Source organism: Chaetodon auriga, chromosome 12 (genome assembly GCF_051107435.1).
Source record: "Chaetodon auriga isolate fChaAug3 chromosome 12, fChaAug3.hap1, whole genome shotgun sequence".
In the NCBI taxonomy this organism is placed as follows: domain Eukaryota; kingdom Metazoa; phylum Chordata; class Actinopteri; order Chaetodontiformes; family Chaetodontidae; genus Chaetodon; species Chaetodon auriga.
In genome coordinates this window covers 777,779-805,553 of record NC_135085.1, presented here as the reverse complement: position 1 = coordinate 805,553, position 27,775 = coordinate 777,779, and the positions used below count along the sequence as shown (strand labels likewise).

The 27,775-nt window shown below is 44.5% G+C and overlaps 1 protein-coding gene across 2 annotated transcripts; it reads left to right on the top strand.

Moving 5' to 3' along the window:
- Positions 1-27,466, top strand: LOC143329829 (dnaJ homolog subfamily B member 6-like). Of its 2 annotated transcripts, none has more exons than XM_076745934.1 (8): positions 1-185; positions 2,149-2,255; positions 3,223-3,332; positions 3,550-3,615; positions 9,970-10,080; positions 10,253-10,399; positions 10,538-10,736; positions 25,888-27,466. In XM_076745934.1, exons 2-8 carry the CDS (start codon positions 2,191-2,193, stop codon positions 25,991-25,993), a joined length of 804 nt encoding a protein of 267 aa, XP_076602049.1. In that variant the 5' UTR covers positions 1-185; positions 2,149-2,190; the 3' UTR covers positions 25,994-27,466. The 2 variants fall into 2 exon arrangements, with proteins under 2 accessions (XP_076602049.1, XP_076602050.1); XM_076745935.1 differs by having other exon boundaries at positions 15-185; positions 3,550-3,619; positions 9,974-10,080.
- Positions 27,467-27,775: the final 309 nt, after the last annotated feature.

The window sequence follows — 27,775 nt, the reverse complement described above, 5'->3', positions numbered from 1 at the left end:
GTAATGACCTCCAATAAACAAGAAGAGGGTGATGAAGAAATCAGGAAGAGGACGATGTCTTAAATCTGAGCCTGCAAACCGCTGGTCATTAATAAATCTGTTTAGTTTTTGTCAAAGGCTAAATAACAGACTGTCTGTCTTTCTTACATATTTCCTGAGATCACGGACAGCTGGACTTGAATTGGGTAAGAGTGTTTGACAACAGCTAAATGGGCTACTGATATTACTGCTAAGCAGAGCTAAGCTAACACTAAAATAATTTTACGGTAGGTCCTGTAAAGTGAGCAGCTAACAAACACCTCCACAAGTAAAATATTTCACTGAGATTATATTCTTCAATGCAATTACTGGACATGTGCTATGTTATAGCTGTGCTGCAAATAATCCCTATTTACGCTGTTGTTCCTAGTTCTTTTCTTAGATCTTTTCCATTTATGTTAGCTTGGTAGCAGCAGCCATTCAGGGTCACAGAGAGATAAACAAGTTAGCGTCACCCTTAAAGCTGAAAGAGGGTGTATGGAGATCAGGTTTAGATGGTTGTCGTTAGAGTCACTCAGTTCAACTACATTTTAATTGAAATCTAATCTTGCATGTCTTCTAGCTAACGCTAAATTTATAACGATAAAATATGTGAAATGGTAAGCGTCGATAAATCAGGACACAGACATGCTTCTTTTGCTATTCATATGTAGTGAGATTGAATATCAGTATGGAGCATCTGTACAATTTAGAGCATAATGGTTCGTGATGGCTGGGAAGAACTGCTGCACTGAACGGAAAGATGAAGACTAGAAAAAGAAGAATTTCTTTACGAAAAGACATGGGATTGCTATAAGCATTGGTGACTGCTGCCAATGTTGAAAAATAATGATATTGATATTTGGCATCAAATTTTAAATGTGGATATAATTTTCAAACAACAGAAAAATGAAATTTCTTAGTTTCAACATTTGATATGTTGTTTTTGTGTCATTTTCAATTAAGCTTTTAAAAACTTTTTGGAAACGGGTTGTAGTTAAGTACTGGACTTATCTTCAAAAGACATGAAATTAAAGATGAACTTTCTCTTTAGTGTAGTTTTGTTTTGTACAATTTTAGAGTGAAAAAAGGAAAAGTACACAATGCAAAAGTTTGGTCATCCCAAGAGATTTGAGCTCTGAGATAACTTTTACCAAGGCCTCTATCTATATATTTACATTTGTACATGTAAGCTTCACTCAGGAAAGCTACTAAGGAAATTATATTAAGCAAATTTACAGCAAGTACAGACATTTAAATACACTGAGATGGAGATGTACACCTCTTTTCCTGGCACACTGCGTTCATGAAAACTCAACAGTGCCTCCAACTGCTGAGGAACTCAGGACTTTTAATGTCAGCAGCAATACTAATTGAATCTATATTCGCCTTTAACATTTCAACCTGTTACAATGCCACCAAACACAATACAGAATTCTCCACCAAAATAATTGGTTCACCCCAAACACCATCTTCTGAACGATACACCAGGTTGGTAACCAGGAAAACCACTCAGATCAAGAAGGACCTTTTTCACCCCCTACATGAAGTCTTCCAGTTACTGCCATCAGGTTGCTGCTACAAAGTCCCACTGACCTGGAAAAACATCTGTGAAAAATCTTTCATACCCTCTGCTGTCATCACCCTTAAGAGATAAAAAAAGACAATGTACTTTGACCTGTTTTTCACTGTTCTTGTCAGTTGAGATTCAACAGGTTTTAGTCCTTAGTGTGTGAGAGTGTGTGGCTCTGTGCATGCGTGCATGCTGGAGCCTCTTTTATATACCAGCAGCTCCAAAGTACCTTTTCATTAGACATAATAACCCTGTGCATTTCTCCTTATGCACATTAAAGTAAAACAGTGTGACATGAGATCACTCTTCTGTTTGGCTTCTCATAGCTTGAAGACATGCATAACCTGTGATGGAGGCACAAGTAGATATTGCTTAACTATAAACAGTCACAAGCCAAAAATATTGCTTAAAATGTTCTGGCTGATAAATCCAGGACACTAACCATGGTGGCTAATCATACTGTCAGCCACATCAGTGCAGTGTTGGTGTTTGGGTGATGTATAATTTAAATCTACTGTATGTGTAATATTAGTCAGCAGCTCTCATCGTTCTTTCAGGTTCATCAAGTTTGCTGAAGTTTCTCCCTTCATCCACTCATCATGGTGGAGTACTACCAGGTTTTAGGAGTACGAAGAGATGCATCTGCAGATGACATAAAGAAAGCGTGAGTTGATAAAGTTTCAGAATTGTGTATTACTGTGAAATAGTGTAGCAAATGTCTGCTGTCACTTTTTTGTCCTCCAAAGGCAGTGCCTGCCAGCCGTATAGCTAATGAATGACTATCCAGGTTGGTCAACTTTCTGTGGAGCCTCATTAACAACAAAACTATGGATTGAGCTCAAACTAACAAAGTAATCTGTCTGCAGCTCAAAATTTAAGAGTGTGAAGAGACACATTTATAAAGTCAGGACAGGTGAACAGAGCACCAAGGATGGAGTGGTGATTGGAACTGAGACTTCAACAGTTAAAGGATTCCTGTGGTCAGTGTCTTCAAGCTCCTCATTATAATTGAGTAGGGAGTGAGTAGAGTTGAACTTTAATGTCACTTAGCGGCAATTTGGATTGTGAGGTGTCATCTGTTGCTCAGATTGAGCAGTGTTTCCCCTACCATTATGTTAGGGGGACGCCCCACCCCCCTTGAAGGTCAAGTTAATTTTCTTTCATTTTATTTTCTATATAGCGCCAGATTACAACAGAAGTCATTTATGGATACCTTTCCTATCGAACAGGTCTATACCTTGTCCTTTTATTAAACAAACTTAATAGCTTAATGTTATTTATCTTATTTACACAACGGCATGTAATTTCTGACTCTACACAGTCGCACGTTTACAATTCTCCTCTGCTCTCTGGATCGTGCACTGCAGAGTTCCACCCTGATGTGGCCACACACACACACACTCTCCCCACCAGCGGACAGAGAGTGCGCGTTGCACACTTTGTGGATAATTGTCATAAAAAGAAATGTGCTAATGTTTAGTTCAATGTACAGTTCAAATAATTGTTCAGTTGTTAAATTGACTGCTGTCATTAAAAGAAACACATGAACACCATGATTCCTTTAAGTGTTTGTTTCATTTTTTAGTCAAGTCTTATTAAGCAACCATCATCTTCCCTCTGTCCTTGTGTAGGTACAGAAAGCTGGCCCTGAGGTGGCACCCTGATAAAAACCCAGAGAACAAGGAGGAAGCTGAGAAGAAGTTCAAGGAGCTGTCAGAGGCTTATGAAGTGCTGTCAGATGGTTTGTATCATAATTCTGTACAAGTCTGCAAATTAACACCAGACACCATTGAAACACTGCATAGTTGTTAATAGAGATAAGCTAATACCAACAGCACAGAGTCTGGGGGAACAGAGGAATTCAAATGAAACAATGAAATTTCCTTTTCCTCTGACTTGGTAGTTGTATTCTCACTGTTGTTATTCTACTTTTGAGTTTTTTCACTTTCTTCTTCCAGTCAATAAGAGGAGCATATATGATCGCTACGGCAAAGTGGGACTGACGGGGAACAACACAGGAAGAGGTAAGTGCTCCTTTTAGAAATGCTCAGAATTTACCAGAAGTGTGTGTGTGTGTGTGTGTGTGTGTGTGTGTGTGTGTGTGTGTGTGAGAGAGAGAGAGCGAGAGAGAGTGTGTGTGTTAGAACAATTGTTTTTGTTTGTATTATCAACTTTTCAACTTTATTGTCGATTTACACCATATGTACAGGACACATAGGGGGATCAAAATGATGTTTCTCACAGTCCCACTGTGCATGCAAAAAATACAAAGGTAAAACAAAACAATACAACAATAAAGATTAGACAGGACAACAGGTGTTTAAAAATAAATATAGGGGTACTACTACTGAACTACTTAAGAGTACCAAGGCATATAAAAAGTGACAGGATAAACAGCAATAGTTACCATAAACTGTGGATGGTGGCTCAGTGGTTTAGGCTACTGACTGCCACACGGGAGGGCGGGGTTTGAATCCTGCTTAGGACAATATATCCAGAGTCCTTAGGTAAGACCCTTTGCATTAAGATGCCTACACCTCGGATGAGAGCAACAAAAACAGATAAAGCCATACTGGCTTGGACTTCACCCGGTCCAACAAGGTCCGTGTTAGGTGTTGGGGAACCAGGACACCCTAATGAGAAGTTGGCTAGCCGAACACAACATACATGGAGCAGAACAGAGAACAAAACACTGCTGGAATGCTACTACACCAGCAACCCCAGAGAGAGAGGGTATATAAAGAGGATGTGGGACCTATGGATGCTTCGAAACCCCACATCCATGAAGACTGCAAAGCAACTTGTGACCCAGTGCTCAGATAACACAATCCTGGGGGAACACAACTACCTACTTGCCAAGGCTAAGAGACAAAGTACTGGAAGACGTGAACATGGCACTGATGACTATATCCACAGAAACCATCACGAGACCATGTATGCAGCTGCAACAGTTATCCTGCGCATGCTAGGCTACAAGATGAACAGCAGTAGCCGGACGGAGCATGGGAACCCTCCATTGAAAAGGAGACTGGAGAGCAAGATCACGGCAACAAGGAGGGAGGTTAGCTTGCTAACTGAGTTACAGATGGGTGTAAAGATCAGGAGGGAAATGCCAAGGAGATACAACAAGCTGTCCATAGATGAAGCTCTGGAGACTGCCAAGCAGAGGCTCTACTCTCAATGGCAAGGTAGTAAGAAGACCCAGATAGACCCACCAAAGTCTGAAACTGAGCTCTACTGGAAGAGTATCTGGGAGAAGGAGGCATCGCATAACACCAAAATGTGGTATGTACCGAGGAGATGCACTGTCCCCCCTGCTGTTCTGCATAGGCCTAAACCCCCTCAGCCAGATCATCTCCAAGAGTGGCTTTGGATACCGATTCCGAAGTGGGACTACATTCAGCCACCTCCTCTACATGGATGACATACATCACGCTGTATGCCAAGAGTGAGCGTGACATTGACTCCCTCACTCACCTCACCAGGATGTACAGCAATGACATCGGGATGTCATTCAGACTGAATAAGTGTGGAAAGCTCCCTACGATGCATGGAGGATTTTACACTAAGTCCAGCGTCCTGAGGCTATACACTAAGCGGAAGACAGGAGGCCACGGACTAGTGAGTGTCAGAGCCACTATCCAGGAGGAAACAGCAAGCCTCTGGGAGTACATCAGGAAGATGACCCCCAATGATGACCTGCTGAGTGAATACCTCAGGCAGCAGAAGCCCAGTAAGGAAGAGCCAGAAGGGTTGGCATGGACAGACAAGCCCCTGCATGGCATGTACCATCGACAGCTTGAGGAAGTGGCTGACATAGCGAAAACATACCAGTGGCTGGAAAAGGCTGGACTGAAAGACAGCACAGAGGCACTGATCATGGCCGCACAAGAGCAAGCCTTGAACACGAGGTCAATAGAGGCCGGGATCTACCACAGCAGACAAGACCCCAGGTGCAGGCTGTGCAAAGATGCCCCTGAGACAATCCAGCACATAACAGTGGGGTGTGAGATGCTGGCAGGGAAGGCATACATGGAGCGCCATAACCAGGTGGCTAGCATCGTACACACGAACATCTGTGCCGAGTATGGGCTGGAGGTCCTAGGATCAAGGTGGAAGACGCCTCCAAAGGTGATCCAGAATGACCGAGCCAAGATCCTGTGGGACTTCTAGTTCCAGACAGACAAATTGGTGATGGCAAACCAGCCAGACATAGTGGTGGTAGACAAAGAACAGAAGACAGTCACAGTGGTGGATGTAGCAATCCCAAGTGACAGTAACATCAGGAAGAAAGAGCACGAGAAGCTGGAGAAATACCAGGGTCTCAAGGAGGAGTTGGAGAGGATGTGGGGCATAAAGGCAAAAGTGGTCCCAGGAGTGATCGGGGCACTTGGAGCAGTAACTTCCAAGCTGGGAGAATGGCTCCAGCAGATACCAGGAAGAACATCTGAGGTCTCTGTCCAGAAGAGCGCACTCCTGGGAACAATCAAGATCCTGCACAGAACCCTCAAGCTCCCAGGTCTCTGAGGTCTGTGTGTGTGTGTGTGTGTGTGTGTGTGTGTGTGTGTGTATATATATATATATATATTCACACACACACACACACACACACACACACAGTTGCAGTCAAAATTATTATTCAACCTCCATTGCATATTAGGCTTATTGGCAAAATACAATTTCTCAGCTGTTTGCAATAGACAAATTACACAAGAACTGTTTAAGTAGTTCAATTGAAACTAATATTACAAGGGTTTTGATCCAAATTCAATACAAAATGCTACTTTTAATGACTACTGAAGTCTCAAAATTATTTGACCCCTTCATGACAAGCATCTTCAGTACTAATATTCTTGGGTGTGCATTTTGCAACAGCCTTCTTCAAATCCCACCAGAGATTTTTTATGGGGTTCAAGTCAGGCGACTGTGACGGCCTCTCTGCAATCTTACGTTTGTTCTTCTGAAACCAAGGACTTTGAGGTATGTTTGGGATCATTGTCCTGTTGGAACGTCCAATGACGCCAGAGCCTCAGCTTCCTCACAGACGCCATGATGTTTTTCCGTAAGATTTCCTGATACTTGACTGAATCCATCATGCCCTCTACACGCTGCAGGTTTCCAGTGCCAGGGGCAGCAAAGCAGCCTCAGAGCATCACTTAGCCACCGCCATTCTTCACTGTAGGCAGGGTGTTCTTTTTAGCATATGCTTCATTCTTCCTCCTCCAGACATACCGCTGGTCCATAGGCCCAAAAAGTTCCAGTTTTGTTTCATCGCTCCATAGAATAGAATTCCAAGGCTTGGAGCCCTTCAGTGTTTAGTATGCATCTTACTGTGCAAACTGAAACCTCAGTGCCTGCTGCCACAAAGTCTTGCTGCAGGTGTTTTGCAGTCACTCGAGGGTTTTTTACCACTTGCCTCCTCAGGAATCTGGTGGCAGCCGCTGATAATTTCCTCTTTCTGCCACGTCTAGGTAGTGTAGCCACTGTTCCTTTAGCTTTGAACTTGTGATTTATGCTTCCAACTGTATGTCTGGGAACATTCAGAGCTTTTGCTATCTTTTGTATCCTTTTCCTTGTTTGTGCAAATCAGTGATATCTTCTCTGAACTTTTTGGACAATTCTTTTGACTTAGCCATAGTTCTAACATGCAATCAAACGTCAATCTCAACAAACTCCTAGCCAGTCCAGGTATTTATGTGTTCTATTTCAAACACACCTGAACTAATGAAGCCCTCGATTAGTTGCACTAAGTGTGCTTGAAACAAGAGGTTGGCTAATTTTGATTAGTTGCATCAGGTGTGCTTGAGACAGGGGGTTGAATAATTTTGAGACAGCAGTAGTGATTAAAAGTAGCATTTTGTGTTGAATTTGGATAAAAACCATGGTAATATTAGTTTTATTGAACAAGTTCAACTTTTCTTGTCTACTTTGTGTATTGCAAACAGCTGAAAAATTGGACATTTTGCCAACAAGCCTAATATGCAATGAGGGTTGAATAATTTTGATTGCAACTGTACATACACACACACACACACACACACACATATGTAGATGTATGTGTGTGTGTGTGTGTGTGTGTATGTATGTATGTATCTATATATATGTGTGTATGTATTTATGTATATATACACATACACACACACATATACATACTTTTATTTTGCAACAGTATAAAAAAATGTGTCTCAATCATTGTGAAAAAAACAAATGAATTCCTTCTATACATGTCCTATACAATGTAGTGCAAATGCTATGAATCCATAGTGCAAGAACAGATAGCAGCAGATATATTTTTTGTCTCTTTTTATAAAGGTGGCTGGTGCTGGATGTGGATGTGTGGATGTGTGTGTGTGTGTGTGTGTGTGTGTGACGAGGAGAGGCAGTGGGGGCAGTGGCATTACAGTCCAGTATTTTGGGGGGAAGAGGGGAGAGCTGAGAGAAAGAGTTAAGAGAGAGTTCAGCATCCTGACAGCCTGGTGGATGAAGCTGTGACTTAATCTATTGGAGGTCTCATGGAGGCTCTTGTATCTTCTATCAGACATTAGGAGCCTTTGTGAGGAATGGGTTGAGTCAACCACAGTGCTGAATGCTTTGTGGGTATTCATTATACACTGCAGAGTCTTGTGGTTGGAGGTAGTGCAGCTACTATACACAGTGATGTGGCTGATCAGGATACTTACAATGGTAGAAAGAGCACATGAGGGTATCGAGGCTATCTTGGCCAGTGATGCAGTGTTTATTGTCCAGGTGCTGCTCACACTCCTCACAGCAGAACCATTTATGGTCAGTGTGGGATGTTGGGTGTGAATTCTCTTGACGGCAAAAACAGTCTCCTTTGTTTTCCCCACGTTCAGGGAGAGATTGTTATTTCTGCACCATATGGCCAACTTGTTCACCTCATTCCTGTACTTCGTCTCATCATTGTTGCTGATGAGACCCATCACAGTCATGTTGTTTGCAAATTTTATGAGGTGATTGGTGCTGTGGGTTGGTACACAGTCATGGGTCAGCGGGGTGGAGAGCAGGGGAGTGAGCACACATCCTTGGGGGATCCCTGTCATTGAAGCAGGATGGAGATGACTTCTTTGGCACAGTTATGATAGTGGAAGCTTTGAAGCACGTGGGGACAGCCTGAAGGAGAGAAGTGTTGATGATATCCGTAAGGACAGCTCCTCTGCATGTCCTCGTTCAACACACAACCACAAAACATGACATTTCACTAAATAATACTCATTTTCAGTCTTGTTTTATCGAACCAAGACTGTTTTTAAAGACTATTTCACTGCTCACTGCTTGTTCCACTGTACTTTCTGCAGACCACAGACCCATGTTTGCCTTCTCTGCAGGATGTTAACATTGATTGTCAGTTGTCAGCAGGTTTTGTTGGTTGTTAACATGGAAACACAGCTCTAAATTCACCTGTTTGTAAAGTGGCTAACTTTTGGGGGCTAAAATTAGTCAGACTTTGTTCTCATTCAACTAGTATTGCTTTCATCAATGAAAATTCTGACTAAACATCGTCGTCAACGAACCTTTATCATGTGACGAAACAAGACAAGACGCAACATAAACGCTCATCATGTGACAAGACTAAATGTGGTTTACAAAATAAAAACTCTGCTAAAATGTCTCTTTATTTTCGTTAATACGAGACAAGACAAGATGTTATAACGTTATTTCGTCTCGTTTAGTCGCGTTGTTAATATTTTGCAGTATTTCTGTTTCCTGTGTCTCACTTCAGGGGTTGCATCAGGTCGCACTGCGCAGTCGCAGACGACGTCACTTCCTCAATCCCCACTCGCGGCATTATTTAGGAGATGCAGCTGCGGTAGGTTAGCGTTAACGACAGACAACTGACACAGAGAATGGGACTGACGGCCGGCCAGCCGAGGTTCGTCTTTGGGAGAAAAAGAAGAAACGACACACTTGGACACACTTTCATTACAGAAGTGAAAAAGAAAACCGAATGTCAACCTTGTTTGAATTGTAAAATTTGTAATTTCAAAAAAGTCTGTCGAACAGATGTCTTTGTGGTCTTCCCACTTTTACACTCAGATTATGAAAAAAAAAAAAAACTTTATTAAGCTTTGTAGGCTTTATAAAATGATTTCAGTGGTGAGGAGTATAGCTTAAGACATGTCAGCTACACCAAAGTGTGATTCCAATGACCCATGACATTAGGGAGGGCGTGTCCAGTCCCTGCAGAGTTGGTTGCTGGGTAATAAACAGAAGCACATTTTGTTGTTCAATGGAACAGATGATAATGGCAAGACAGACACTGATTCAACAGTAATGAGTATTGTATGCATTTTGTTCTTTTTTGGTTCTGGTTCACATGTATACTGTTTACATTACTTTTCGTTAATGTAATGTTTCAGGCAGCCATTTCCACAATGGAGAGCATTTCCATGAACCGTTCACATTCCGCAACCCAGACGATGTCTTTCGGGAATTTTTCGGTGGCAGAGACCCATTTGCAGACTTTTTTGGTAAGTCATACTCTTTCAGTGGAAAGAAGTTCATATGTCACTAAGCCTGCCACTGCTTTTAGAAGTTTATAACAGCAGATTTGAAAAGCTTCAGCCTGAAGAACAAACCTTCCTTATTTCCTGCTCCAATTTTTGATTTACTTTAAAAATGTTGTCTGTCATGTTCCCTCAGGTGCAGATCCATTCAGTGATGATCCATTTTTTGGCAGTGGCCGGCGGCACCAAAATCGGGCTAATCGCAGTCGCGCAGGTGGCTCATTTTATGGGGGCTTTGTAGGTTTTCCTCCCTTTGGTGCTGGCTTCTCACCTTTTGACCCAGGTAAGAGATGCACCAGTGAATTAAAAAAGTTACATAATATGTTCAAATGTAAACCAAACAAGCTCAAAAATATTACACACTGTCACCACGGCAACATTACCCCTGGCCCACTGAGACTCTCTGTACTGTTTATCTCAGGTTTCAGTTCTTTTGGCTCCATGAGCACCATAGGTCACATGGGTCAAATGACAGCCATGGGCAGTCTGGGAGGTGGAGGTTTCACCTCTTTTTCTTCCACTTCCTTTGGGGGAGGGGGTGGAGGAGGAGGCATGGGCAACTTCCGCTCTGTGTCCACTTCCACCAAGATCATCAACGGCAGGAAAATCACTACAAAAAGGTAAGTACTGACCAACTAAAATATCACAGTGACTGTCATCTGCCATGAGAAATGAATGGAGTGCACTATGGCTTTAGTCTTTTTCTTTTATTTTTTTCTTTCTTTCCTATCCTACACACATCACTGGAAATGAAAATCTAGTAGACAGATTCACAGCCTGGTTCTCTCTTGACAGTAAGAAATGTCCATCCAGTATTACTGAAATACGAACCATACCGGGAACTAGCCAATTGATTTAAGATAAGACAAGATAAGCTGTTGGTGTTGTGCCTGAAGTCCGATGTGTAGAGGGTGAAGAGGAAGAAGCAGGAATAGAGGCTTTGTGGCTGCGTGTCTGATGTGGTACTTTGCAGCACGGTGGGTCCGCAGCGGAGTGTGCTCTCCCCTTTCGTCTTCACCCTCCACACACCGGAGAACTTCTGGATGTGACAGCACACTCCCCTGCAGACCTGCCGTGCTGCAAAGTACCACATCAGACAGGCATTCACAAAGCCTCACATAATGTGGTCTGTTGGTGAGGTAGCTGATGGTCCACGCAGCCAGGTGGCAGTCTGTTCCTGCTCCTTCCTGCTTCCTCCTGAGCAGTGATGGTTGGATTGTGTTGAAAGCACTAGAAAAGTCAAAAAACATGACCCTCACCGTGCTAGCAGTATTCTCTGGGTCAATGGAGCTGGTAGAAGGGAAGTACGGGGGTATAATGAAATCTGTTGAAAAACAGATTTGGTTCATTTGCCCAATCCTGTTCTCCAAATTCTGGACCCATCTCGTTGTCATTGTTGTGGCCTGAGATGGTTTTCAGACCCCTCCAAACCTCTCTGGTGTTGTTTCCCTTAAGGTGCTCCTCCAGATTCCTCATGTAGCTGTCTTTGCCTTTCCTTATTTTCCTTTTCAGCTCGCTCTGCACTCTCCTCAGCTCATCTTTGTCCCCTGATTGATTTTCCTTTTCAGCTCACTCTGCACTCTCCTCAGCTCATCTTTGTCCCCTGATTGAAAGACTCTCTTCTTTTCATTCAATAGAGCTTTCAGTTCCGGGGACACCCAGGGTTTGTTGTTTGGGAAGCTCTTTACCTTTCTAGTAAGCACAGTGTTTTCCACACAGAAGTTAATGTGGACTACTACACAACACATGGACTGCACAACACAACACATTCCAGTCAGTGGTGTCAAAACAGTCCCTCAGTGCCATGCTGGACTCCTCTGACCATCTTCTCACATGCCTGATGGTTGGTGGTTGTTTATTCACAAAAGGTGTGCATGTAGGGAGCAGATAAACCAGATTGTGGTCGGAAAGGCCCAGCGGGGGGAGAGGTGATTTGCTGTAAGCATCCTTAGTGTTTGCATACAGTAAAGCCTGGTTTATGCTACTGCGTCGCGGTGACGCCGTACCTACGGCGTACACCCGACGCCGTCACTGAGCAGTCATAGTTCTGCGTCAAGGGAACGCGTTGCTCCGCAATTCACTGCCAAGCCGCTAGTGGGGTGTGGCTGTGTCTTTGTATGGTTTCGGGGGGCTCTTGTCGGATTCCTTGGTTTTCTTCCGGTCAGAGACAACAATGGCGAGATGGAGCAGTTGTTTTTTGAGATGGAGCTCATCGATATTGAACAACAAATGTTGTTACTCCAAATGAGAGGTGGTCGTACTTGCGTACCTCCTTGATAATTCTTTCTTCGGCTTGGTCCATTTTTTCTTGTAGCTCTCACCACAGAAACTTTGAAAATGGCGGTGTTGTTGTGCTGCGACCATAGGGCTGCGACTGAACCGGAAATTATGTTCTGAGCGGACCAATCACAGTCCTCGACATTCACGTCACGACGCGTCGATGCAATGCGTAGTCAGGATTTTTTGGAGGTGCACGTCAGGCTATGGTGTAGGGTCCGCGTAGGGGTCTGCGTCGACGACGTAGGTACGGCGTCGATGCGACGCAGAAGCATAAACCAGGCTTAAGTCCTGTGTTCTATTGTTTCTGGTGGGACATTTAACATACTGGGGAGAGTGGAAGACAGGGAAGCGTGACTGAAATCCGGAGAGATGAGGATGAGGGCCCTGGGGGTCTGCAGCTGTGAGACCACAGTGTGCAGGAGCTTGCATGCTGCTGCTGTTGCATCAGCTGACAAGGGGATGTACACCATTATCACAATGACATGCGAGAACTCCCTTGGAATATAATATGGCCGAATGTTCACAGTTCACAGCTCAACATCTCTTGTGCAGCGCGGCTCTTTTATACTGATGTGCCCTGGGTCACACCATGTGTTGCTCACAAACATCGCTATGCCCCCACTTTTTCTCTTCTCAAATCATGCTGGACTTGTGGACTTGAGTTAGCCATGTTTCAGTGAAACACATGATGATACACTCCCGTTACTCCCTCTGCAGTCTGGTTAGCACTGTAAGATCTTCCATCTTATTCGAGAGAGATCTCACATTCCCCATAATAAGATAATAATGGTTTGTACCCTCTTTTCTTCTCACGGCACTTCGCACCAGCTCTGCATCCCTTTCTCCATTCTGTAAAGAATGTAGCTGTGGTTCAGTGGATCTCCTGACATTGATTTAAGTATTCCAGAAAAGAGTAAAAGGCAGATCCCTCGTCTCACCAGTTGCACATCCATACGTACGCACAATCGACTGAGACTAGTGACAGAAGTAACATGAGAAAAACTGAAAAACACTGCGCCATCTTGTACATGATTGAATGAAAAGTCAATAGAAATCAGCTTTACCCACAACCTGCGAGTGTTCATCTGCTCAGCACTACAGTAAGTTACAGTCAATGTTGTAATTCCACTACCAGAACTAGAAACATAGCTAATGACTTTAGACTTTAGACTGCGTCTTTATTGATTCCAAGTTGAGAAATTCTTTTGTTGCAGTAGCAAACATACAGACAACACAAAATGTATACAAGAATTGTTTGAACACTAACAAAAAGAAGCAAAAAATATAGACACGAAAGATAAAAATACAATATAAGTAAGAATATAAACCGGTATTTACGTCAAAAAATGTGTGCAGTTTCGGGTGATAAATAATTGTAAACAATAAGCAGAATGTGCAATATTGCAGTAGTGCAGATTGGTTGGTAGATTAACTGTTTAAATTGCTATTGTTAAGTGTGATGGTTCACGGCAGGAATGATTTCCTGAAGCGGTCCTCGTGACAGCACAGCTGGAGCAGTCTATTGGAGAAGGAGCTTTGCTGTCTTTCCACGAGGTGGTGAAGAGGATGTTCAGGGTTATCCATGATGGATAACAGTCTCTCCAGGGTCTCCCCCTCCACCACCTCCTCAGAAGTGTCCAGTTTGCAGCCAATAATGGAGCCAGCCTTCCTGATCAGTTTGTTCAGTCTGTTGGTGTTGCCGGCTCCGATGCTGCTCCCCCAGCACACTGCAGCAAAGAAGAGTGCACTGGCAACAACAGACTGGTACAAGATCTCCAACATGTTGCTGCACACGTTGAATGATCTGAGCCTCCTCAGGAAATAGTCTGTTGTCGAGGTGCACTCCGAGGTATTTTTAATCCTCAACCACTGTGACATTCTCCCCCAGAATACACAGTGGTTGTGTGGTCGTCCTGTTCCTTCTGAAATCAATTACCATCTCCTTGGTCTTGGCCACGTTAAGCAGCAGGTGATTTCTACCAGACCATTCCACAAAATCATCCACCACTGCTCTGTATTCCTCCTCTCGTCCATCCTTTATACACCCCACCACCGCTGAGTCATCCGAAAACTTCTGTAGGTGGCACGATGAAGAGATGTACTGAAAGTCTGCGGTATACAAGGTGAAGAGAAAAGGAGACAGAACAGTCCCCTGTGGTGCTCCTGTACGGCTTTCCACAGTCTCCGACAGAACATTGCCCAGTCGGACAAACTGCGGTCTGTCTGTCAGGTAGTCAGTAATCCAGGAGATAGTGGGCACGTCGACACCCATCACTCTCAGCTTCTCACCCAGAAGCAGTGGTTGAATGGTATTAAATGCAGTGGAGAAATCAAAGGAAGTCATCCTCACAGTGCTGCCGCTACAATCCAGGTGGGAGTGAGCATGCTGCAGCAGGTTTATAATGGCGTCGTCCACACCCAGATCGTGTTGGTGGGCGAACTGTAGAGAGTCCAGTGATGATTTCACCTGTGGTCGGAGGTGAGCCAGGACCAGCCTGTCCAGCACCTTCATCATGAGCAATGTAAGGGCAACGGGTCTGTAGTCATTGGGGCCAGATGGAGATTTCTTTTTTGGTACAGGAACCACGCAGGACCTCTTCCACAGCACTGGGACTCTCTGCAGGCTCAGGCTGAGGTTGAAGAGGTGACCCAGGATCACAGACAGCTGGCTGGCACAAGTCCTCAGTACTCTGGAACTAAAACCGTCAGAGCCAGCAGCCTTGCCCAGGTGCAGCATCTCCAGCTGTCTTCTTACCTGGCCCGCAGTCAGGCAGGGGATGATGCTAGTGGAGGGGGTGCTGTGGGGGATGTGGGAGTTGAGTCCAAGGGAGGGATCACCAGGGAGAGTTGAAGGTTGGAGGGAGAAAGCATGGGCAGAGGAAGGTTGTGGAGGTGTGAAGGGGTGGGGGAATGTAGGGCCACTCCTTGCTGCGAGCTAAACCTGTTGAAAAAGTGGTTTAGCTCATTGGCCCTCTCAAGGCTGCCGGCTGCTGGTCTGTCTCTTGCCTTGAGCCCCATGACCTCCTTTATTCCTGTCCACACATCCTTCACTCTGTTCTGCTGGAGTTTGGCCTCCAGCTTCCCCCTGTAGGCATCTCTGCTCTGCCTCAGCTTCTCCCTCAGCTTGTGTTGAACACTCCTCAGTTCTTTTTTGTCCCCTGACCTGAAGGCTTGTTTCTTCTTGTTCAGCAGACTTTTCAGTTCACTGGTGATCCAGGACTTGTTGTTGGGAAAGCAGCGTACAGTCCAGGTTGGCAGTATGGTCTGTTCACAGAATTTGATGTACTCTGTGATACACTCTGTCAGGCTCTTGATGTCTTCCCGATGTGGCTCACACTACATATTCCAGTCTGTTGTCTCAAAGCAGTCCTGCAATGACTCATTAGCCTCCTGAGTCCACCTCTTCACTGTTCTCGTGGACACAGGCTGCCTCTGGACAATAGGGACATACTGAGGTGTTAACAACACCAGGCTGTGATCAGCTCTGCCTAGGGGGAAGGGCAGTGGCACTGTATGCATCCTTTGCATTAGCATACAGTAAGTCCAGTGTGGCGTTGTCTCTGGTGGGACAGTTGATAAACAATTTGAAAGCTGGCAGAGTTTTGTCCAAGTAGGGCTGGGCGATATGGCTGAAAACTGTATCACGATATTGATGTATTGGTCAATATCAGTAATTATTGATATTTTTTATGACCTATTTAAAACAAGGACCAGGAGAAAAATACATTAAATTTAAACATTTTATTTTATATTTAACCTTCCTCTGATTATAATCCCCTCAGCTATCTAGGCAGAAAGGAAAGAAAATTCAATGCAATATTCCTTTATTCGTCCTGCGAGGTGAAATTCCAAATTACCGCAGCATCAATAAAGTGGATAGAGTAGTGTAACAAGTGCAAAAGTAAAAACAAGTATATACAAAAGAGTGGGATAAAAGAAACGTCATCGTAAAAAAAATTTATAGAAGAAGAAGAATCAGAGGGACAATCTCCTTTATTTGTCACACAAATTGCCATGCAATTGGTGAAATTTGTCCTCTGCATTTTAACCCATCTTGGTCGCCCTTCGTCCGCAGCAGACCAGGAGCGGTGGGCTGCCATCCAACCGGCGCCCGGGGACCCAGTTTCCTTTGTCACCATTGGTCAGGTGGTGATCTTCTTGCATGTTTTTATTGGGGTTTTTTTAAGGAGGTGAGCACGGGGAGAACATGCAAACTCCACACAGAAAGGCCCCTTTTTTTTCCTCGAGCATCAAAGGCATGGTAGAGGACATGCCTCCAGCGCCCACAGCAGGAATCGACCCCAGGGCCACCGTGCCACCCGTAAATAGTATTTACAGACTGTATGTACAGGTTGTATTGCACAGATTATTGCACTCATTATTGCATTGATTACTTGGAGCAGTTTTTATTGTAGAGTCTGACAGCTGCAGGGAGGAATGACCTGCGATACCGCTCCTTCACACACTTTGGATGTAGCATCCTGTCACTGATGGAGCTCCTCAGTGCAGTGAGTGTGTGTTGGAGGGGGTGGGAGTTGTCGACTGTCATGGAGGACAGCTTGGCTGTCATCCTCCTCTCCCCCACCTCCTCCACCAGTTCCAGAGGGCATCCCAGGACAGAGCTGACCTTCCTGATGAGTTTGTCCAGCCTCTTCTTGTCAGCCGTTGTAATGCTGCTTCCCCAGCAGACTACACCGTAGAAAATGGCAGAGGCCACAACAGAGTCATAGAAGGTCTTCAGGAGTGCTCCACACACCCCGAAAGACCTCAGCCTCCTGAGCAGGTAGAGTCTGCTCTGTCCTTTTTGTAAAGTGCAGTGGTGTTATGAGTCCAGTCCAGTTTGTTGTTGAGATGAACACCCAGGTACTTATAAGATGTCACCATCTCAATGTCCCTTCCCTGGATGTTCACTGGTGATGGTGAGGAGTACGGGTGCCGACGGAAGTCCACAACCAGCTCCTTGGTTTTACCCGCATTAATCTGGAGGTGGTTCTGCTGGCACCAGTCCACAAAAGCCTGGATGAGTCCTCTGTATGACCTGTCCTCCCCATCTGTGATGAGGCCGACAATGGCAGAGTCATCAGAGAACTTCTGCAGGTGGCAGGTGGGTGACAGGTGGGAAAAGTCAGCTGTATAGAGGGTGAAGAGGAATGGTGCCAGCACCGTTCCCTGGGGGGCCCCCACACTGCAGAGGACAGTCCCTGACACACAGTTCCGTGTCCTCACATACTGTGGGTGGTTGGAAAGGTATCCACCATGTGAGGTGTTGGTCCACCCCCGAAAGCTCCAGCTTGTTTCTCAGGATGGCTGGCCTGATGGTGTTAAAAGCACTGCTGAGGTCCAGGAAAAGGACCCGAACAGAGCTCCCAGGCGATTCCAGGTGAGACAGAGCTCGATGGAAGAGCAAGATGAAGGCATCGTCCACTCCGATGCCAGGCTGGTACGCGAACTGCAGTGGGTCCATGGAAGAGCTCACCAGGGGGCGCAGGTGGGCAAGGACCAGCCGCTCCAGGGCCTTCATGAGGTGTGATGTTAGGGCCACCGGCCTGTAGCGGCTAGGGTCCTTGAGATGTGAGGTCTTTGGCACGGGTACCACGCAGGAAGTCTTCCAGAGTTGTGGCACCCTTCCCAGTCTCAGGCTCAGGTTGAACAGATGTCCAATGATCCCGCTCAGCTCATCAGAGCAGGATCTGAGGAGCCTGGGACTGAGGCCGTCCAGTCCTGCAGTCTTCCTGATCTTTAACCTCCTGAGCTGATCCCTCACCTGGAGAGGTGTGAGGGACAAGTTGGAGCAGGGGTCTGAGTGTCTTGTGAAGTAGATCGGGGGCTGGGAGGAGCAGTGTGGGGTGGCGTTGATGATAGTGAGCTGAATACTGGGGGGGGGGGGGGTCAGTGGGGTACTCAGGCAGGATGCTGGCAGATCAAAAGAGGTCTGCTGCAGTGCTGGTACAGCTGGGGGAGGGGCAGATGTTTCCTCAAAGGTGTAGGTGTAGGTGTTCAGCTCATCTGCCCACTGTGGATCCCCAGCTGCCTGGGAGTTTGGCTCCTGGTGGCCTGAGATGGTTTTCCGGCCTCTTCGGACTCCCCTGGTGTTGTTCTCCTGCAGCTGTTCCTCCATTTTCTTCCTGTATCTGTCATTTCCCCCAATGATATTCCTTCTTAGTTCCCTCTGAACAGTTTTCAGCTCCTCTTTGTTTCCTGACTTGAAGGCCCTCTTCTCCTTTAAAAGAGCATTAATGTCAGGATTAATCCAGGGTTTGTTGTTTGAATGACGCTGTACACTCCTGGTGGGTACAGTGTTCTCCACACAGAAGTTTATGTCGTCCATTATGCTGTCTGTCAAACTGTCAATGTCCTCCTCATGAGAGTCACTGAATATATCCCACACTGTTGTGTCGAAGCAGTCCTTCAGAGCCTCTTCAGCCTCGTCAGACCACCTCTTCACTGTGCGGGACACAGCTGGTTGCCTGTTGACAAGGGGCTTGTATACAGGCAGGAGATGAACCAGGTTGTGATCAGCTCTTCCCAGAGGGGGGAGGGGTGATGATTGGTATGTGTCCTTGGCAGGATCAGTAAAGCTTGGTTTAGGCTTCTGCGTCGCGGCGACGCCGTACCTACGCCGTCGACGCAGACCCCTACGCGGACCCTACGCCGTAGCCTGACGCGCACCTCCAAAAAATCCTGACTACGCGTCGCGTCGACGCGTAGTGACGTGAACGTCGAGGACTGTGATTGGTCCGTTCAGAACGTAATTTTCGGTTCAGTCGCAGCCCTATGGTCGCAGCACAACAACACCGCCATTTTCAAAGTTTCTGTGGTGAGAGCTACAAGAAAAACTGGACCAAGCCGAAGAAAGAATTATCGAGGAGGTACGCAAGTACGACCACCTCTACAACTGCTCTTCGCGGCAGCAAGAGCCCCCGAAACCATACAAAGACACAGCCGCACCCCCCTAGCGGCTTGGCGGTGAATTGCGGAGCAACGCGTTCCGTCGACGCAGAACTACGAATGCTCAGTGACGGCGTAGGGTGTACGCCGTAGGTACGGCGTCGCCGCGACGCCGAAGCCTAAACCAAGCTTAAGAGGGCCTGTGGTTTCTGAGTCTGCAGCCCACTGTGGTGATGACGTCACAGGTTGCATCGGTGTTTGCAGAGGGAGGAATGTACACAGCCACCACTATGGCATGAGAGAACGCGGTAGATAATATGGCCTCAAACTAGCAGCCAACAGCTCAATGTCAGAGCAGCAGTGCTGCTCTTTGATAGTGATGTGCCTGGAGTTACACCATCTCTCATTCACAAACACTGCCAGCCCTCCTCCTTTCCCCTTACCGCTCCTCTCTGTCCGGTCTGCCTGTATGAGTGAGAATCCATCCAGTGCTACAGTCGCGTCTGTGTGCTGCGTTCCCAGCCATGTCTCAGTAAACAATAACATACTGCACTGCTGGAATTCCTGATAATGCCAGGTGAATGCCGCTGGCTCGTCCATCTTATTGGTGAGAGATCTTATGTTCCCCATGATGACGGACGGGAGAGTCGGTCTATAAGCTCTCCTCCTGATGCAGCGTTTGATCCCCGTGCATCCTCCTTAAATCGTGGGGGACATCAGGTCGCTCCTCCGGCCGCACAGCTGTGTTGCGCAGGGCCAGCAGCTGATCCCTACTGTAAACAATGGGAGCCATTGTCTCTCACGGACCCACAGATGCGGAGAAAGTTGCAAGAGTTGTAAGTGATGAAAAAGTAGCACCAGAGTTAATGTGCTTGATTTCTCTGATACACCAGAGATTTACAAGCACGCAGAACTAAAACGGATAAGAAAGACGCACAAGAAAACAGAAAAGAGAAGAAAACTCCTATGAGTCTAGAGAGCTGCTGTAACAGGCTGCCGCTTGTACGGCAAAAAAAAAAAAATGTCAACACAACCATGAAAAACACTCAAATAATAAATGTAAATAAAAGTCTAAAATCACAATGAACACTTACAATTATCTCTTAACATGAAGGTGCAAAAGTAAAGAATACGTTAACAAATGCTTAATAAAGTGTAACAAAATAGTGCAAAGTGTGAAACCTGAGAACTTTTTTCTTGCAGGTTTAGTGCCAGGAAGTTCACAAGCTGATTCACCTTCTGGTGAATAAAACGTTTTCAAATATGTGCAGTGTTTTGTAAACATAGCAGAAACTGAGGTAGATTTGACATCTGTAACATACAACAAAACAAGCATGATAGACAGTACAGTAACATTGATTGAACTATAAAACCAGCCTAGAGATATGAATAACTTTAGTAACTCTTCTTACTCTAAACATACATGAACTATTCAATTATATTTTTATTGCAAGTTTAGTGCTTGAAAGTTCACAAACTGATTAATCTTCTGGTGAATAAAGTGTTTTAAAATATGTGCAGTGTTTTGTAAACATAGGAGAAATTAAAATAAAACTGAGGTAGACTTTACATCTGTAACATAAAAAACAAATGGCAGTCTTAGAAAAGTACTTTTGGCCAGGTATAACATAGCGTGGGTCAAGCACTTGTAAGAGATTTTTGTAATCTGGTTTCTCCACAGTGCTCAGCAGAAGCATGTCTTTAGCTATATGATATGCCACTGCCTCTGTTATGTCTTTGTACCTTTTGGATGATTTGTCATAAGGCACTGAAGCAGAGTACCTCTCCATGGTGGTCTGCTGCTTGTGTTGTGGTGCTGTGGTTGCAGATGTTGTTTGACGTTGGCGACTACGGCTGCGCTCCAAAGGGTGAGCGCGGCTAAGGTGGTAAAACAAGTTTGTGGTATTACCAGTCTTGGTGGGGATGACAGTCTTGTATAATTTACAGACCACATTAGACTTACAAAGTCCAAATAACTGCCATACTGGCAAGCTGACTTTCCCTGTTTTATCGACAATTTCTTCGCTCGCTGCAGCGCTCACTTTCTTTTTCTCATCTCACACCTCGTGAAGAATCAAACACGAGACAACGAGATGGCACTGAACTTGATACTGTTACATGATTGGCTGTTAGCGTGTCACTCCCACTGATCAGTGATTACTCCCTACATTGCTAGGTTACCAGAGAGCGAGTGCCTTTGTTCATGCAACCAACCTTGCTTTGCAACTTCTGGTTTCTTCCGACGAAGAAAAAATATTATCGAATCTTTTATCGAATGCATTTTTTATCAATATTGATTACGTGTCTATCGCGAGACATATCGTTATCTTTTTATCGCCCAGCCCTACCCCTGTGGACAAGCAGTGGGATTTAGGCACTTCTCCCCTCCAAGAAACTGCAAAAGATCTCGCTGAGATTTAGGATTCAAACCAGCGGAGAACAGATCCTGAGAAGCCGAGCTCAGCAAGTGTGGAGAGGAGGATTTGGTGGTTAACCGTGTCCAAGGCAGCCGATAGGTCGAGCAATAGTAGAGCAGAGGATTTACCAGTAGCCCTAGCTGATCGTAGTGTTTCCACAAGCACAGTCTCCGTAGAGTGTCTGCGTTTTTGATCCGGATTGGCGGGGATCATGCAGGTTGTTATCAGACAGGAATTCAGAGACCTGATAAAAGACTGTGCGCTCAAGAGTCTTGGAAAGGGAAGAGAGGAGTGAAACTGTCCTGTTATTTTCAACCTGAGCTGGGTTGAGTGTAGGTTTCTTTAGCAGTGTGGTTACTCTGGCTTGTTTGAAAGCAGTGGGGAACACACCCATTGTAAGTGAGGAGTTGACCATGTGGGTGACAGCAGGGATAAATGTGTGCACGATGTCCTGCAGGAGGTTAGAGGGTATGGGGTCCAGTGGACAGGTAGTGGGGTGAGAGTCGAGCAGAAGGTTGGAGACTTGCTCCTCTGCGACATGGGAAAATGAGCAGAGTGAGGATCTGTTAGCTGGTGGTTTTCTCCTGATAATAAGTGGACTTGGCACTTTTCAGGTTGGAAGAGAATGCAGACAGGAGCGTCTTGATAGTCACTGAGGTCAGAGGGGTCTCTGGTTTTGCTCCATTTTCTCTCAGCTGCTCTGAGCACCACCTGTTGCTCTCTGATGACACTGGTGAGCCAGGGATTGGTGGGGGTTTCATGAGCAAGTTTGGATGAGAGTGGGCTTAGATTGTTTAGAGAGGTGGCTAGTGAAGAGCAGAGTGTGTCTGTTGCCTCATTCACAGGGAGTGAGGAGAAAACACTTTGAGGAGGCATAGTTGCTGAGACCTCATTGGAAAGTTGAGATGGTGTGAGGGACCGGAGGTTTCGTCTGAAGTAGGTTTGGGCAGTAATCCAGTAATAAGGTATCCCACGGTATCTAAAAATACCAACGGTATCAGTTTCATTACTGTCATTTAAAAAAAAATGCTGTGCATATAGGTTTATAGGGGCCTAACATAATTGTAGCATCGCCATAACAAAAATGAAGTCCACTCTGTTCAGTGTATCTGGTTGAATTTTTACTCGAGAAAAAGGTGACAAAGTACATGCTAAAAAAATGAACCTGAGCAATTTTACAGATGTTTTAAGACAGGTATATCCAGGCGCTCATTTGGTCGCATCTAAGCAGAGTACCATTATCTCGTCCAAGCATATGGAGAAACTCCTCTGTTAAACACTTTTTCAGCCTTTTTTCTGCTTGCTATTGTTCTTAGCTTCCACAAATGGACGAAGTGCAAATAAAGCAGTAAAGTAACACCTCGGGCTGCTCAACAGAATCCTCTGTGAGCGCTCTGCTCATTCATGTGGAAATAGATGGAGCGGTGAAACTAACTGCGTAGTTACACCGGTCAAGTGACCCATTGGTCTATTTTGATGATCGTCACCTCAATCAACCAGTCAGAATCAAGAAAATAGAGGGGCAGCACCCAAATTCACCATAGAAACACCAATGACGATCCAGAAGGAAGTAACCCCAGAGATAGGTTATCACATGAAGAGTGCTCCCTCCACTCTAGAAACCCCCTCCTCTTTATGTAAACAACCAGGACCTTCGTGATTGCAGAGTCATAGGAGGAGACATAACTTTTGACCACAGAACAGCAAAGGTAAGACATACTTTGTGATTTAGCGAAGTTTTTTTCTGCTACTGTTTGGCTGCTAGCCGCAGAGTGTCCGTCACACAGTGAGGAGGCAGACATCTTCGTGATCATCAGACTCTCTGCTTTCATATGATACCAGACTTGTGTGGTGTGCGTGAAGTGGTGAAATCAGCAAATGCAGTACCATTGACATGCGCTATTTTCTTGTTTTCGTTACACACGCATTCAATTTCTTGGGGTATGAATTATGTTTCGTTTGGGTGGCAATGCTTGGTAGAGGCTTTTAGCTGAGTTTCTTCCCGTCATTCTGGTATGCTACAAGTTAGGATTGGTGCTTCCTAGCGTGAGCATTAACCGTCTGAACTGCGCTAGTATGTCACGCTGCCCTGCAAAGTGATTTTGAATTAGTCACGGTAATATCGTATACCCAGGGAAAATGTGGGGAAGGTTTAAAGGTATCAAAATTTGGATACCGCCCAACTCCATTCTGAAGGAGACCATGTGGTGGAGCTTGAGGATGCTCTTGTAAGGATACAGAGAATTCAATTAAAAAGTGGTCTGATACATGGAGTGGGGTGACAATTAGCTTAGCCGTGAAGCATTGCAATTAAGTTGAGAGTATTGCTCGCTTTGTGTGTGGAAGCGATAGAGGCCTGTTTGAGGTCAAATGAGGACAGGAGCGAAAGGTTGCTTAGAAGAGTAAGCTTAGTGAATTTCCAGTTTTTGGAAATTAGAGCACCCATGCCACCTCCACGTCCATCAGGACGAGGTGTGTGGGAGAAAGTCAGCTGAAAGCGCAGCTGGTGTGGCTGTGTTTTCTGGACAGATTCAGGTTTTGGTCAGGGCTAGAACCTGAATTTGATGTATTTTTTCAAGTGCTTGGATAAATTCTGTTTTGTTTACAGCAGACTGGCAGTTCCATAGAGCAAAGGAAAAAGCAGAGGGAGTAGCTGAGGTTTTTCTGAGTGAGTAATGGTTCTCAGGATTGCGTCGCCTGTCAAGCTGACATCCATCATGGACAACTCCTCCCACCCCCTGCACCACACTGTGAGGACCCTTAGCAGCTCCTTCAGCACAAGACTTTTACATCCCCAGTGCAGGAAGGAGCACTACCGCAGGTCATTCCTGCCCACAGCCATCAGACTGTATAACAGTGCACAATAACATCCACTCAAATGCAAGTTGTACTGATCACATCTCACATTTTTCCTCTGTTTTCATGTGCAATCGTCCTTTTTAAATTACCTAAGTGTGTACGTATTGTATATATGGTAAATTACCATAGGGTAATAACACTTGTGCAATATTTCTTGTCTTCTTGTCCTCTGACTTCTTGCTCTCTGTCTTGTTGCTGCTGTAACATGAATTTCCCCCATTGTGGGATAAATAAAGTCTATCTTATCTTATCTTGTGGGGACATGCGAAAAAACGCTCCCATCAATTTAATCCACTGGGTTTTCACTATCTCTAATGGTAAGAGTACATGAAGACTTTTGTGTTCGTACTTGCAGCCAACAACAGATAAATAACTGTGTGTTGCTCATAATGTTACCTTCCACATCTGTCTGTTACCAGAGCATTATAGCAAGGAAAATAGTAGTTAGTGGATGTAATTTAATTTCTGTGTGTGTGTGTGTGGGTACACCCCTCCACCTGCATGCTATCGCAGCCAAAGTAAAGCATATTATTTTTACTACGCCAAAGCATTTGTCACAGTAATGACAGTATTGCCAAGTCCATGTCATAGCAGAATGTGACACCAGTGACTGTGACTTGGCTTGGCAATGTCTTGTTGGAATCAGCAAGGAAGTTTTCTATATGGCAACCAAAACCTGTGTGTATCTTTCAGCATTAATGGTAACTTCACAGATGTGCAAGCTACAAATGCTGTGGGCACTAACACACCCTCAAGCCATCACAGATGCTGGCTTTTGAACTTTTTGCTGGTAACAATCTGGATGGTCCTACACTTTTCCACTTTTTGAAAGAGGTAGAGTTGGTAGAGTTTTAGATTTATTTTGTAGATGCAGTGAATTGTGTTCACTGACAGCGGTTTACCAAAGTGTTTCCGAGCCCATGTAGTAATATCCTTTGTACAATCCTTGCCATTTTTTATGCAGTCCTGTCTGAGGGATCAAAGGTCACAGGCATTCAGGGTTGGTTGGAGTTTCCTTCAGATTCTCTGAATCTTTTGATAAAGTTGTGGATTGTAGATGGTGAGGCACAAGCATTGTGTCTATTTCTGTAACAGTCCTGGCATGCTTGAATTAAGTTATAATAGATCTTTGCTTAATAAAAACCTCTTTTTGATTAACAAAATACATCTCTTAAATGGATGGATGAACCCATCAATGTCTCTCACTAAGCTGAGAACTCAGTTTCTTCTGTTTAAGAGGGTTTGTGTCAGTGAAGTCTGGTTTAAACCTGCATGTACATTCTTTCCTCCTTCACACCCGCTTTTCCTTGGGTCTCTCTTCCACCAGAATTGTGGAGAATGGTCAGGAGCGGGTGGAGGTGGAAGAAGATGGGCAGCTGCGGTCATTAACCATTAACGGTAAGGAGCAGCTGTTGCGGCTGGAACACAAGTAAAGACGGAAGCATCCTCTGCTGGAGAGGTGTTACCTCAGCACAAACATACCAACAAACTTGAGCTTGAAACAGAAGGGGATAAAGCTACACAACAATGTAATAATAGTGCTCTACTGTTGTTTTGATGTACATACTTAGGTTGTGTTTATTTCCCCTCATGTCCTCTCCCTGGAGACTCACATTTGTTAACCTATAATTCAAATCACAGGATTTGAACACAGACTTTTCTATGCATTTTGTTCATGTATTTCTGAATTGGAGCTGTCCTTACATGTTGGCTCAGGGTGGTTTTATTGTTTTAGTGTTTGGGACCACAGTGTTGTTCCGATGTATATGACCAGACCCCCTTCCAGTACTTTCTGTATACACTCCACTGCGTGTCAGTCTGTCTGTGGACAGCACATACAGTGTGTTCAGAAAACAAAGCATGACTTTTTCACCTGAGAGATCAAAAACGTGTTGAATTTGATTTTAAAAAATGGGTAGGAATAACTGATCTGCCCCATCTCTGTTTACTGCTGTCCAAGCTATTCAGTCATTTTTTTTTATTAAAAAAATATAATGCTGTTAGGATGAGTTATGCAATTTTATATGTTATAATACCAATGTGTTTTTGTTTATTTAATAGTGCATGTACACCTGTTGATGTTAAGTCTTAAAGTTGCATTATGATGCACGAATATTGGAAGGCATTCAATAGCCCTGATTCCAAAAAAGTTGGGACACTGTGTAAAACATAAATAAAAACAGAATGCAGTCATTTGCAAATAAACTGTATTTATCAATGTGTTGTCTTCTTGAGCCTATGTAGTAATATCCTTATTTATGTGTTTCACAAAGTGGTGAACCTTAGCCCCTCCTTGCTTGCCAGGATGCCCTTTTCATCGTACAATCACCTGTTACCAATGAACCTGTGGAATGTGTTTTTTCCATAACATTCTCAGTCTTTTGTTCACCCTGTCCCAACAAATTCAGAATAAGCATATATTGACAAAAATCTTTGAAGTTGATGAAGTAAAACATTTACTATATTTTCTTTGTACTGTTTTCAAAGTACATGTCAAAAAGGATTAGCAAATTATCACATTCTGTCTTATTTATTTTTTTCACAGTGTCTTTTTTTTTTTTTTTGCAACTTTTTTGCAATCAGACTTAATAAATGATAATATGGAAGAAATTTTGTGTATTTTGTAAACAAGTGAAGCTGATTTTCATCCTGTTTTCAGGATGCTGAAATCTTGGCTGTTCTCTGAACTGTTGATTGTTAGTGAGGTAGATAAACACTTATGTTCCAGCCAACGACGTCAAGAGCGTAAACATGGGTAGTAACCAGGGTGTCAGTGCTCACAATTACGTTAAATTTCACTTTGTCAGATTTGTTAGAAATGTGTCTTGAATGGCAAGGTGATATTTCATAGACATACCAAAACATTACAAACAAAAAATTGTATTACAGTGACATATTAAAAACAACAACAAAAAAATGTCCCCCTGCAGTGCATTCTGTTTCATTACTTGCTTCCACCTTTAGTGCCTTACCCACATGTACACAGGTACACAGGTACACATGCCCTGCATTACATCACATCCTCTGTGGAAATTTACCCCTGACCTACTGAGAGCCCAGACTCTGGTTTTACTGACTGAGGAATGAAAGACTTCTGTTATAATCTGTCATTCTAACAAATTAAACATTGTCAGGATCTGTTGTGATGCTACCAGCCTTTAATGCATGTAGTTTAATTCATGTAGTTTGAAAACTCGGTTCAAGTGTTAAAGCAT